The sequence below is a fragment of the Echeneis naucrates genome, chromosome 18 (assembly GCF_900963305.1).
Source record: "Echeneis naucrates chromosome 18, fEcheNa1.1, whole genome shotgun sequence".
Taxonomy (NCBI): Eukaryota; Metazoa; Chordata; class Actinopteri; order Carangiformes; family Echeneidae; genus Echeneis; species Echeneis naucrates.
The window spans coordinates 6554994-6567216 of record NC_042528.1 but is presented as its reverse complement, the minus strand read 5'-3'; the positions used below and the strand labels follow the sequence as shown (position 1 = coordinate 6567216).

Genomic DNA, 12223 nt, shown 5'->3' with positions numbered 1-12223 from the left:
ATTAATTAAACCTGATTGGATGTGATATTGATGTTTTGTGCATAGAGCACTTGCTCGGGTGCGTCAGATCAAGAGCTGTCTGTTCTCTGGTAAACAAGTGAACCAGTCAGAGGTGTGAAGTCAACGATCTGATCAAATGGTCTCCTGCTTTGCAAACTCAGTTATGGCTGTTGGATGAAGTTTCCTTTGGGGATAACTTTCATTTTATTTCTCCCTGCTGGTGTCACGCAATTCACATTTGGCTTGAAGAATGAAAGACTGATTAAGTAATGGTGATAATCAATAACAACAATAACCTAACTAGCCAGATAAGAAAGAAAAGTTGCTATTTTCACACAGCACTAACTAATCAGAATGCGATCATGATCCCGTCATTGTATATTAGACCAAAAAGTATGTGTCCAGTGCTTCCACAACAAATCAAAGCAAAGATATTCATTATTTATTTGACGTGTTGTGTCAACTTGAACTCCACATTGATAATGAACCCCAGTTATTTCGACTCTGTTACTAAGCAGGGATTCCTGTGTTTCAGGCATACCATCATAAAGCCCCCCTCTCAACCATGCGGTTTTGGATCAGTGGTCTCCTGGGATAATGATGTGTCCTCTAGTTATTGTTTCGCTTCCTTGCCTCGCCACTTAATGGCACCAATTACAGCCATTAATGGGACGGGGGGTCATCCTATCTCCTTGCTGTGGAATATTTTACATGGGGTTTGGGTGTGTGAAGGGTAAACTCAATCAGCGGCAAATTTACATTCACAGAGGATGAACCTTATTAGACTAATTACCCTCAAGCAAGTGTGAAACTATGAAAAACTCCAGCTCCTCGCAGTGTTTACAGTAGGAGAGCTGATACGTTTAACCTTGGAAGCTGTGAGTCGCTGAGGAAAGGTGCCTTTTTACGCTTTTCTTCCTGAAGCTACAAAAGAAATTGGAGCTCAAGAGGGAAAGGCTGTTGATGTATCTATTTATCAGCAGTTACGTTTTCATGTGCCTGTGTGCTGGCCAACCTCACTGAAGCAAATATCTTTTATAAAATGGCAAGCATGATAGCAGGGAGGCGTTCTCGTCGTAGGGGCTGTAGCCCGGTGCAGACAGTAGTGGTGCCCATTAAACAGCAGGACGTCCTATTGTCACACAGTGAAAGTTAAAGAGAAAGGTCAAAAAACCAACAAAAAACACGCATGGGGCCGCTTCAGGCTGTATGACAGGAAAGCCACCTGCTACTCACTTTTAAATGAATATGGATTGCATCGGGGGAAAAAATACCCTTCATAGAGGGTCTGTACTCTGCAAACAAAGAAGATGAACAATGGCAGTGTGTAACTCCAGAACGCTAACACCCAAGTTGCATTTATAATTTTTTTTTTTTTTTTTGTGTGCTTCCACAGCAATCTAAGGAGAACTTCAACCCCAACTGCTCATTCTGGAGTTACTCCAAGAAAACAATGACTGGCTACTGGTCGACGCAGGACTGTCGTCTTCTTGGCACCAACAGGACACACACCACGTGCTCCTGCACCCATCTGACCAATTTTGCCGTCCTCATGGCTCATGTGGACGTTAAGGTAGGCCATCTCTTTTTCCCCGTCCTGCTTTTCACTGGAGCCATTTACCCTCGAAAAATGTGCCATTTACAAAGAGACATGACGATACATTGATCCATCACAGTTTATAGTCTACTCCAAGATGATTGGTTGACAAGAAAAGTAAGGTCCAGAAAGTGTGAAGCAGAATGCATCCTTTTCACTGCTGCAATTACGTTTGCTTTTTCAAGGGGAAAATTGGTAACTGTTTTCTGCCCTTCACAGCACTACATCACAGTACACTAACATTTAAAAATGCCATTACACACTCTATTCATATAGTTTTAAGTATTGACTTGTCATTGTATGTGTGTATTGATAGCTGCGATTTTGAGCCACCAATGTATGAAACTGCCCAAATATGCACCGATTTGTGTCAACATCTTTATACATACGGCAGCAACGAGGAAATTCTGTGCATTTGTTGTATTGTCGTTTTATCTGATACTTAGTGAAATAATGTACCTTTACCTGTCAACTACCTCACTCTGTTTGGACACATGTTGAAGTTATCTGTCACGCTAAAGCTAAGGATAGAAATTAACATTAATTAATGCGTAAGAGCAGCAAATCAAAAAAATGACATTTAATTCCCTGAATGTCAGTGTTACACTACAGTTTTCAATTTTGACATTTATTCACTTGATGGCCAAGAGCTGGGTGAGAAGATTGATCCCAACCTCGCGTCAAACTGTGCGAGAACAGTCACACCTGAGCTTTTGGTTCAAGATTATTAGCTCAGCATAAAGACTGGCAATAGAAGGAAACGGCTAGACTGACATTTTTGCTTCAATGTTGGCGTTAATGTTGGAAAAAAGAACTGAATTGACCAACAAATCTTTTATCAAAGCCTTTGTTGAATCATTATCTTTGTCTCTTTAAATAGCCACTGTTGGATTTTTTTTCCTTAAGCTCCAGTCTAATTCTTCGCAAAGCTAATTGCCTCCCAGCACAAGCTCCATAGTTAATTTACATCAGGATTATAAAGTCAAACCTTTATGTGTTTATTAGAGAACTTATTGGGTTTTGAATTCAAGCTTTTAAACGGCAACAGTAACAGAACACTTTTTGTTAGGCTGAGCCACTCCCAATTTCCTCTTTTATTAATGTAAGAATGTCTTCATTTATACACTTATTTATTTTTGCAAACACGTGAAGAATAAAAATTAAAACATTTAAATTGTATCCCACATTGCAGGGTTCTCTCAGCACAACATGATTATAATAATTATTATTTTATTTATTCATTCTTTTGCCTTAGGGTAGCTGCAGAAATAAAGTGAAATAAGTGTTTTAGTATAATTTTATGTGTGGGTTGTTGGGGAAGGGAGTAATTAATAGGCAGTTGCTGCTGCAAATTGTCCCAAAAAACTGTTTTAGTGAAGTGAAGTTTAAGTGAAAAATAAAAATATTGGGCATTTGATTTGTGCAGAGTGATAACTGTGGGGGCCTACGACAAGCCTTGGAAAATACGAATAAAAAAGGAAAAGGACAAATATGAAGGAAGTGAGCGAGTTGGAGAAGGTGGGAGTGTCAGTGGTCAGGGAAGAAGCTGTGCTGTCTTTCTGATGCTGACTGACAGCTTAATTATTTCTGTCGCAGGAAGTTTGAGAAGCTTGCTGCTGACATGGCAGAGTAGTTCTGTGTGTCTTGTGTGGCATGTCTCTCTGCGGAGCCTTTCTTCTGAAAGAGAACAAAGGAGAAACAGTCTGTGAGCACTGTCCCAGTTGGCCCAGTTGCTCCATGAAACCACTAGACCTTCTTTCACCTCCCTCTATTCCCCAGTCCAGCTCTCCGTCTCTGATAGATAGGATGCAAAAACTCATTTGCAAAAAACACTCGTGCACAGAATCTGAAATCTGAAATCCGGTTTTTTCATCTACACAAATGACTCTGGCGGCGGTGTGGCTTATTCCCAGCTAAAAAGAGCCACTGTTTTGCCACTCAGCAGCGTGACTTTTGGACCCACTAAGCTCACCGCAGGGCTGAAGCCGAGTCTGGAATAGCGAGGAAATCAGGAAGAATGGGAGCCTTCACGCAATGAAAGCAAAGCAGCAAAAAAAAGAAAGAAAAAAAGCAGTAAAAGAAACGCTTTCAGTCCAGCCAGTGCCGAACATTTCAGAAGGTTTGGCTTGCTTGTGCAACTGCATTCACTGTAGGAGAGTGGACAGTGGTTACACCCCAGTTCTGACTGATAGTGTTTTTTCACTTTCTTGTATTCTTCATCTTTTCCACTTGGATGTAATAAAAGGCAGCTTGTTCGAAGTTGCCACTGAATGGGAGATTTGGAGGCTTTTTATTTGACAAACTGTCACTGTGTGGTATCTGAGAACACTCTGAATGGAGGGAAAATGGACACGTGTGTGCGTGTGCAGGGAAGGAAATTTTTATAAATTGAAGAGCCTATCTGTTTCTGTATCCATAGCAACCGAACATACCGCAGCTCATCTCTGCATTGTTATTACTCATTACCCTCAGAGCAACAGATTATATTCTAACCCTGTTTATTTCTCAGTGGCATCTCAGAAAGAAAAAAAGAGCAATTACAATTTTCCTTTGGAGGACAGATGCTCACTGGCTCGCTACAGTATCACCATCATCTTTCATCTTGTTGTTTTTGGGGTTTTTTTTGTTTTTTTTGGGGGGGTGGGGGGGGGTTGTGTGCATACAAGCTGAGTGTAATGATAGCGTTACATTCAGAGATCTTTATGTTCTGCTTAATAAGCTGTCGCCTGCATCACGCTTACAGTGTTACATTTTTAGCACCAAAGTTATCATCGGCGTTAAAGTGGCACGTAGTTGTCGCAGATTAGAAACTGCAAAATATTTTCCCATATGTGCGTTCGACAGAATGAATGCTGTCTTGTTTTTGTGTGTGTGCGTCCTTGGTGGTGATTAGGGTTAGGGTTGCTGCATGACACTCAAGCAAATGTCAAATGTATTGGAAAGCAGTGTTACATTAAAGAATTGATTTGCATTTTCATTCGGAAATATTATATATTCATAACTGACATGTTGTATAATCTCAATTTAGGTCACCTACAATAAGCTTCAGCAGTTCCAAAGTCTTGCTGCTTTTACTTTAACTCCACTGAGACTAAACATGTTGGTATAAAACTAATAAATTTGCACTAATATGCTTGTGAACAATAAACCTTGTAATTACAGTCCATCAGACATTGATTGGAAGTGTGGGCAAGGTAAAACCTTTACCTGCACATTTACATTCAAATGAAAAAACCCTTCAATTTGAATGTACTGTACAGAATATGAGACCCTCAGAAACACTCAGCAGTAAAGCAGCCGCAGACTGTGTCTCACTGGGATTAATTATGTTTGAAGTCAATTAGTTCCTCCAAATAATTTCCAGTTCACATATTGTAGATGTTGGAACATTGTCGAAAATTTGCAAGCGAGTGCCCAAAGATGTTTAGAGCATTGGTGGTTTCTGATGTAAGAGTCTAAACCAAATTATCAGATGTGAGTTGTTTTTTTGTTGTTTTTTTTTAAACTAGTTTAATATTCTCACAAACTCAATAATCACACTTTTCTAAGGCAAGCCTCCTTCTTCTCAGGAGTACAGCCACACAACACGAAATGTGCCACACGCAGGAGATCAGGTAACTGCCACTTAAGACGATCACGAGGGCATCGAGGGCTGCTGTTGCCGCCTGTGTCATCACTCCAGCCCTTTGTTCTCTAATTTTGAGCAATCTAGCCAGAGAGCTGATGCTTCTGACTGATCCTGGAATCTGAGCAGAGAAGCACCGTCGGCCACATAAACAAATTAAAACTCAAACAGCAGCTGCATGTAAGCGATTATAGGTCTCTTTTGTATCTTTTCAGAATGATTGCAAACAGCGTTTTGGAAGGAGCGCTGCGAGAGTGGGTGTACTTTGATGTGACTTTGCAAAGAAGTCTGATGATTCTAACCTCGAGTTGTCCCCTCACTGGGCCTTGAGATGTTTTGCTGTGATCAAAGATACTTAAAATCTATTGGAAATAAGTCTATTCCACTCAGCTCAATACTGAAAGGAAGGGTTTAGCTTTGTCAGTGGGGGGGGTTGAATTTGCTCACCACATGAACACTTCAAATGAGATTATTTGACTCCCATATCAACAGATAATGTGGTGATGTTTACTTGTTTTTGGTGCACAGATTAATCTCTTTGTTGCTTAAACATTTCTGGGTCACTTGCGTGACACATATTTTTGAGTTTCCCTAATGGTTCATGCCCATTCAAGCTCCGGGGACCCCCCATTAAATGTTTTCCTTTGAATTTCAGCCTTCTGTTTGTGAGGATGGCAGGTCGACATTAGCGAGGAGTAAAAAGTCTTTTAAATATGGACTAAACACAAGCCAGCTGAAGAAATATAGACATGCCCCGGTTAAACCTGCAGGCCATTATTTAGGTTGTTGATGTGTGCTAAGATAGGCCACAGGGAGGCATTGAGCTACTGGTAAGTGGCACTATCCCCACCAGACCAGTAAGTATAAATCAATGGCACATCCCACAAGATGATGGAGAGGGTGATATTTGGGTAACATTCATCACTGTCCTTACACAATATCTCCACGCTGGCACCATCAGATTGTAACTGTGATGAAAAAGGACAGTCAAGGTTAGTTGTGTATTTTATGATGAAGCGCAGACGCATGGTATGGCTCTCTCCATACAGTAGGAGAGATTTGAGGAAAAAAAGAGATTAAAATAGATTCATTTGTATGTGTAACGCACCAGCAGAGAAGACAGTCCATGTTAACTGCCATAGCAACTGAAATGCATGCTTGGACAATATATCGTCTTTTGGAACACAGTATGACATTAGATACATGCGCTGAATGTCAGCTTCCCGGCCTGCTAGCTTGAATCTCTCCCTTAGCTCTTTGAAATGTGACGAATTTGCCAGGATCTGTGATTCATATGCCCTCCCTGCAACGCTTCCTCATCCCTATGCAGATCATAAATCCTTGGTCATACCGGAGGTGAACTTGTCACATGACTCCCTGCAGTGGGCCACTGCCTCTTAGCGCAACTGTCTGCCTCGGCTCACCGTATTTCATGAGTCAAAGCTCGGCTCTTGAGGCATATAGGGAGATTTATGCATTTTAATTGGATTGGCTTCATGGCCCCATGCTGAGAGCGGTTCTTTGAGGTATAAAGGATCGACTCTCTCTTCTCTTCACCACTCTTACCCTTTTCGGAGGCCAGGTTGAGAAGGTTTTGGCTTTAAATGCAGAATGTTATGGTAATTGAGTACACACGGTGTGATGTTGGGGTTCAGATGGCTCGGCTGGAACGACCAGTGCTCACTTCCACGTCTGCTCCTCCACGTCTGACTGCTCGAACGCCGAAAATCTTATTTTGTGCTGTGTGTGAGCAGATCAGGGGAAAAGCCAATCTCCTCAGGCAGAAAATGTGTGTGTTTAAGAAATAAGAGAGAAAGATTGAAGAAAAAAATCGACTGATAAACAACATGGAGGCTGTATGGTTGGCCACCTTTGCAACGCAGTGAGTGCATTTCAGATACAATTTTATCTGGCCGCTTTAGAGACCCCTCCACAGATTCCCATCATGGAGGACTGTTGTGTGAGGTTCAGTGCAGCGGCTGTGCAAATCGCATCATTTGCCATCCTACCTGGGCAGAGCCTCCGAGTAAGAGGCAACTTTTCAATATTGTGGCTAGACACACGTCAGCCATCATCCACCTTCCAAAACAAAGAAATCATGCTACAGTAAATCCATCACCGAGGCATAGATATCCTCCGCGGCTTTCTGTCTTTCTTTTTCTACAGCTTCCTCTTTTCTCTGTTGCCGTCACTTTCTCTCTGACCTGGCCCTTCTCCAGTTGAAGGTGCGATTGTGATGGATGGAGCCCCGTAGCCACGGCGCAGTTCAGTAGCCCCGGAGACCTGGGCGTCCATTCGCAATGCTCTGCAGCCAGCATCACCTATCGCATCACTACCTCTGTCATGTAGCAGACTGGGAACAGACTTATGTGTCACATACAACAAACACCTACAGCGCACAAACATCAGCATCTGTTACCAGCCACTGCGTAGGTACTTTTCTACAGTAAGCGGCCTGAAATTGGCCTTACTTCCATGCAGACAAGCCACACGCGCACACACACACACACACACACACACACCCACACAGACGTCTGCTCTATGTAACATCTTGCTGCCCCACACCCAGCACCCCCTCCAACATATACACAACGGCTCATCAGGCAGGAAAATCAAAAGAGCGTTCTCCCCAGACTCAAGGAGCACTGCGGCTGTTATTGTACCAGAGCCCCTTAATGATCAGCATCTGTTCCCCTCCCTGCTAGCGTTAGCTGAGCTGCCACTAAACAAGGCGTTTGTGCAATACTTCATCCACTAAGTTTCCTGACTGTAACCTGACTTAGTGGGAAGGAGGGGTGGGGTGGCGGATGGTGTTGAGAAATAGAGAAAAACCACCCGTGGATGTTGATAGTCCCTCCCGGCGCCCACCAAGGAAATACTGCTGACTGCGCTCGAAATATGATTTAAAGAGGTGCTTGTTTGAAAGCCATATTAGACATACTGTGTGCTTTTGTGGGGTTATTTCTCAACGTAAGCAAATATTTTTTCGCCGTTGTACTATGCTATAGCCTCAAGTCGTACATTATTTGCTTGAGGTCAAGACCGAGAGAACACAGGCTTTGATATCAAACAACCAAACTGCACTTGAAGTCACGGTATTGTTTCAGTTCTTGACGGATGCACAGTTAAGAGGAGTTTATCTTTGACTTTAAGTAACGCTACTCTGCGTTGAAATAACGTGTCTTTAATCATTCTTAGCATTCAGACAGCCATTATGCCAAAACTGAAAAGTTCCACCTAGATAGCTTTTGAGTCCCAGCAGGGATGACAGTCAATTGTACTGAGGTTGGCTGATTTCTTTAAAATTACCCGCACCCTCCCCCACTTTTACCCCACCTCTCCATTTTTCTTTTCTTTTTATTTATTTATTTATTTTTTTAATCAATGCCCAGCAGGATGAAAAGAGGATAATACCTTTGGGAAATTAGGAAGCCTCAGAAGCTGACCGAAGTGTTTGGATGGAGTAATTATGTTTAGTTAATAAATCAAGATGTCACTCCTTGAAGCTCATCTTCATTACAAGTTTTACATATAGGAGGCAGTCATTTTAATACACACCTCATGTTTTTGTCGTCTGGCTTTTCTTCCCTGCTGGTACCATGGCATGTGTCTGACGGGTAACGATAGTGCACATCCTGGTTCCAGATGTGAGTTGCTCTAAAAATTGTAACAGTCTGCTCGTGCAAAGTGAATACTTTTTTCAGCTTTGCAATTTTTTTTACCAGGTGATATACACACAGCCATTTAAGATGATCTCAAATGCCCCATTACTGATAACTATCACATCAGTTTAAATCCATTCATCCAAACTGATGTTTTTTTTACCTGTTGAGGACATAGAAGGTATTACGGTGGCTCTTACAGTATTGTTTATGAAGTTTTTTTTTTTTTTTTTTTTTTTGAGTCATCCATGCTAAAACTGCACTCAATAGTTACTGAATCCATTACTTTACGTTAGCATGCTTTTTAAATTTCCAAGCATATATCCCCTGGCAACTGTATTACTGCCCCCTGGGATACAAAGAATCCTTGGCTGGCACTGATTTAGAGGTTATCCATTCAAAGCAAGTAAAGAAGGACCAAGCCTTCAATCTCAATTTATTGGTCAGATGCCACCTACTATAGCATGTATTCACAGAATCTTTGCTCTTGGCAGGTTCTGATGTTGCTTCAGATGGTTTTGTTTTAATGTGCCTCTCCCCACTTCTGCCTAAGTATCCCAACGTGCACTTAGCTTTTATGGACTGATGTAAATTTTCTTTCATGGCTGCAGTGCAATCGCTGTTGATCCTTATCTCTCCTGTAAAGCCACAAATTTATTGTCAGCAAAAGGCTTTTTAGTGCCCCAAACTAGCTCTGGTGGCAAATCACTGTTTGAGGAAAACAGGAAAAATTATCTACAAGCAACAGTGAAGGTTGCTGACCATTTGCGGTTTGATTGTGTTTGCTGTTGTGATGGTCCTGCGACCCCTCAGACTCAGGCGGAGGCAGTTTAGATTGATTCACACTGACTAATTCATGATCCATATCTGCCACCTGTGGCTCTCTGTGTAGTGGTTTGAGGGTTGAGCGAATACATTTTACATCCACCATTTCACACAAAACAAAAAAAAAAAGAAGAAGAAGAAGAAAACTGTGAATAACAGCAGTTTTGTTTTTTTGTTTTTTTTTCTGCGATAGAGCAGGATTGTGGTTTTAATGTCATTTGTTTCATTTTACCACTGACATTTTGGGGGTTTTTTCTTTTGCTTTCTTTGCTTATTTGCATTATCTTTTCATTGTCAAAAACACCAATGCTTTTCTGGGTAGAATAAAGAAAAACATATTTATCATAATGTCAGTACGAAAACTAAGAATGAACCAGATGTTTCACCTTCTCTCAGAACACAGCTCCTGTCCACGACATGCTTCTGGATGTCATCACCTGGGTCGGGATCCTTCTGTCTCTGGTCTGCCTGCTCATCAGCCTCTTCACCTTCTGCTTCTTCCGTGGCCTCCAGAGCGATCGCAACACCATCCATAAGAACCTGTGCATCAGCCTGTTCATCGCAGAGTCCCTGTTCCTGGTGGGCATCAATCGGGGTGACCAGCCGGTAAGTCTGCTGCCGGTACAGAGAAACCATCATGCATACAACGGGAAAGTTGGCCATTTTTTCTTAGCATCACAGCACAGGCAGCACAACCAGTGGAAGCATCACTTGCAAATACTGGAATAGTCCGTGCTGCAAAGCCAATTTGAAACAACATTCACTTCATTTTAAAGAATACATTTTCGAAATTATTTCGACTCAACAATTCTTCCCACCTGGCCCACATCCCATGCCTAAAGAGATTCCAGCGCAGAACGCTTCAGTACTTTTATCATAATCCTGTTGACAAATAAACAGACACAAGTAAAAGCAGCCTCCTTGGCAGATGTAATTGAAGGAGCAAATCAACATTTTGGAAAATAGGCTTACTTGCCATGTTTCGAATAAAGGATTAGTGAAAGTAAATCTCAAGTCTCAGATTATGACTTTAAACCTGTGCTATTAGGTAACCCTACATTATGTGAGGGGGCGAACAATGTAGTGATTTTAAATCCATAAAATGATTGTAAAAAAGGGCCTTTTCAGCAGTGATATCTTCATTATTTTCAGCTTTTGTGGAAACATTTTGAACAAACATGTCTTTTTACAATGTAAGCCAAAAAGAGAAGCATTTTTTTTGGAAAGTGTTTTTTAAACATATATATATTCTGCAAGGGCGGCTTAGAACTCCCTGAAACGTTTGTATTAAAACATTTTCTTTCTTTTGGAAAGACGTAACCTTTGGTGCCACACAGTTCTGTGAGTGGTTCTTCCCAGTGAGTGCCCGTGGCCCTGAACTTTTTTTTTTTTTTTTTTTTTATTCTACCTGCCTCAGTGAGGTGAAACACTGAATGAAAAGACTTGGATCTCTTTGTTTCACAAATCCTCCCTCCCTTGGTCTCACAAAGGCAAACACACTTCAACATACTCACGTACCAACGCCCACCAACTTGCTGCTGCATCCTCTCATATCTTGCATTACTCTTCCACTGCACAGAGGCACTGACGTGAATTTATCCACTCCTTCCTGGTGCGGTTCTCCAATTTGCAAACACTTAGGATTTATCTGGATTAAACTTTTCAACACGTTTTTGGAGTAATATTTTTCAGTAAAAGATCATGCTGTCACTGTGCAGTCATCGTCACGTGCATTCGCTCCACACCCATGCTGTAGACAAATGTTTAGTCATTACATGTAAGCAGGACGGCAGAGGACTTTCTTCCACCTACAGCTTCTTGCAATTATGCCAACTTCACTTGCTAATGAGGCAGAGTACACAGTTAGCTTTGCTCTCAGAGGGGGGCGGGGGTTGAGACATTGTGAATGTACTGTCTGTGCAGAGTATAAAATGATCTCTATGCCCATAAATTTATAATGGGGTCAGGCACCGGAATACATCTTATAGCTAACAGTCTTTTTAATAATCGGAGGTATTTATTTATTGCGATTGTATGTATTATTCTCCCCGGTTTGCAGTGCAGGTGAAAAAGAATATGCCCTTCTATCCAACCTCATTCTGTCAGCACAAATCTATATTCTGCCCTTCAAACATTACCATAAGAATCTGTACCAAGACTCACAGGCCATAGTTTAGCAGCGAAGCTACTTTCCTGTGAAGTTAAAGATAATACTTTGGCCCTACACCTTTCCCTTCCATAACATTTTATGGGCATGATTCACAGCCCCGCTCTCAGATCACTCTCCTGGACTGCAGTTAATGTCCACTCAACCTTTTGGTTATTTAATTGAATCCATTCCAGTGACAAAATACGCCACTTATGTTCAACTGTGCCAATAATTAGATGAATCTACCTAAGTATTGTGTCTTATCATTGGTCGCGTGCGTACATGCAGATGTTGGTCCGCTCTATTCACGCTGCCGTCAGCCCAAGAAGTGCGGCTAAATTATGTGCCCACACCTGGCCGCAGTG

At 41.8% G+C, this 12223-nt stretch overlaps 1 protein-coding gene across 3 annotated transcripts in view; it reads left to right on the top strand.

The window, feature by feature from the left end:
* The window catches only part of LOC115058510 (adhesion G protein-coupled receptor L3), a 189255-nt gene that overhangs the window by 151913 nt on the left and 25119 nt on the right, over positions 1-12223 (top strand). For all 3 annotated transcript variants that reach the window (XM_029525850.1, XM_029525849.1, XM_029525851.1), the window contains 2 exons: positions 1397-1573; positions 10106-10315. In XM_029525850.1, coding sequence (XP_029381710.1) covers positions 1397-1573; positions 10106-10315 — 387 coding nt within the window. The remainder of the gene's footprint in view (positions 1-1396; positions 1574-10105; positions 10316-12223) is intronic.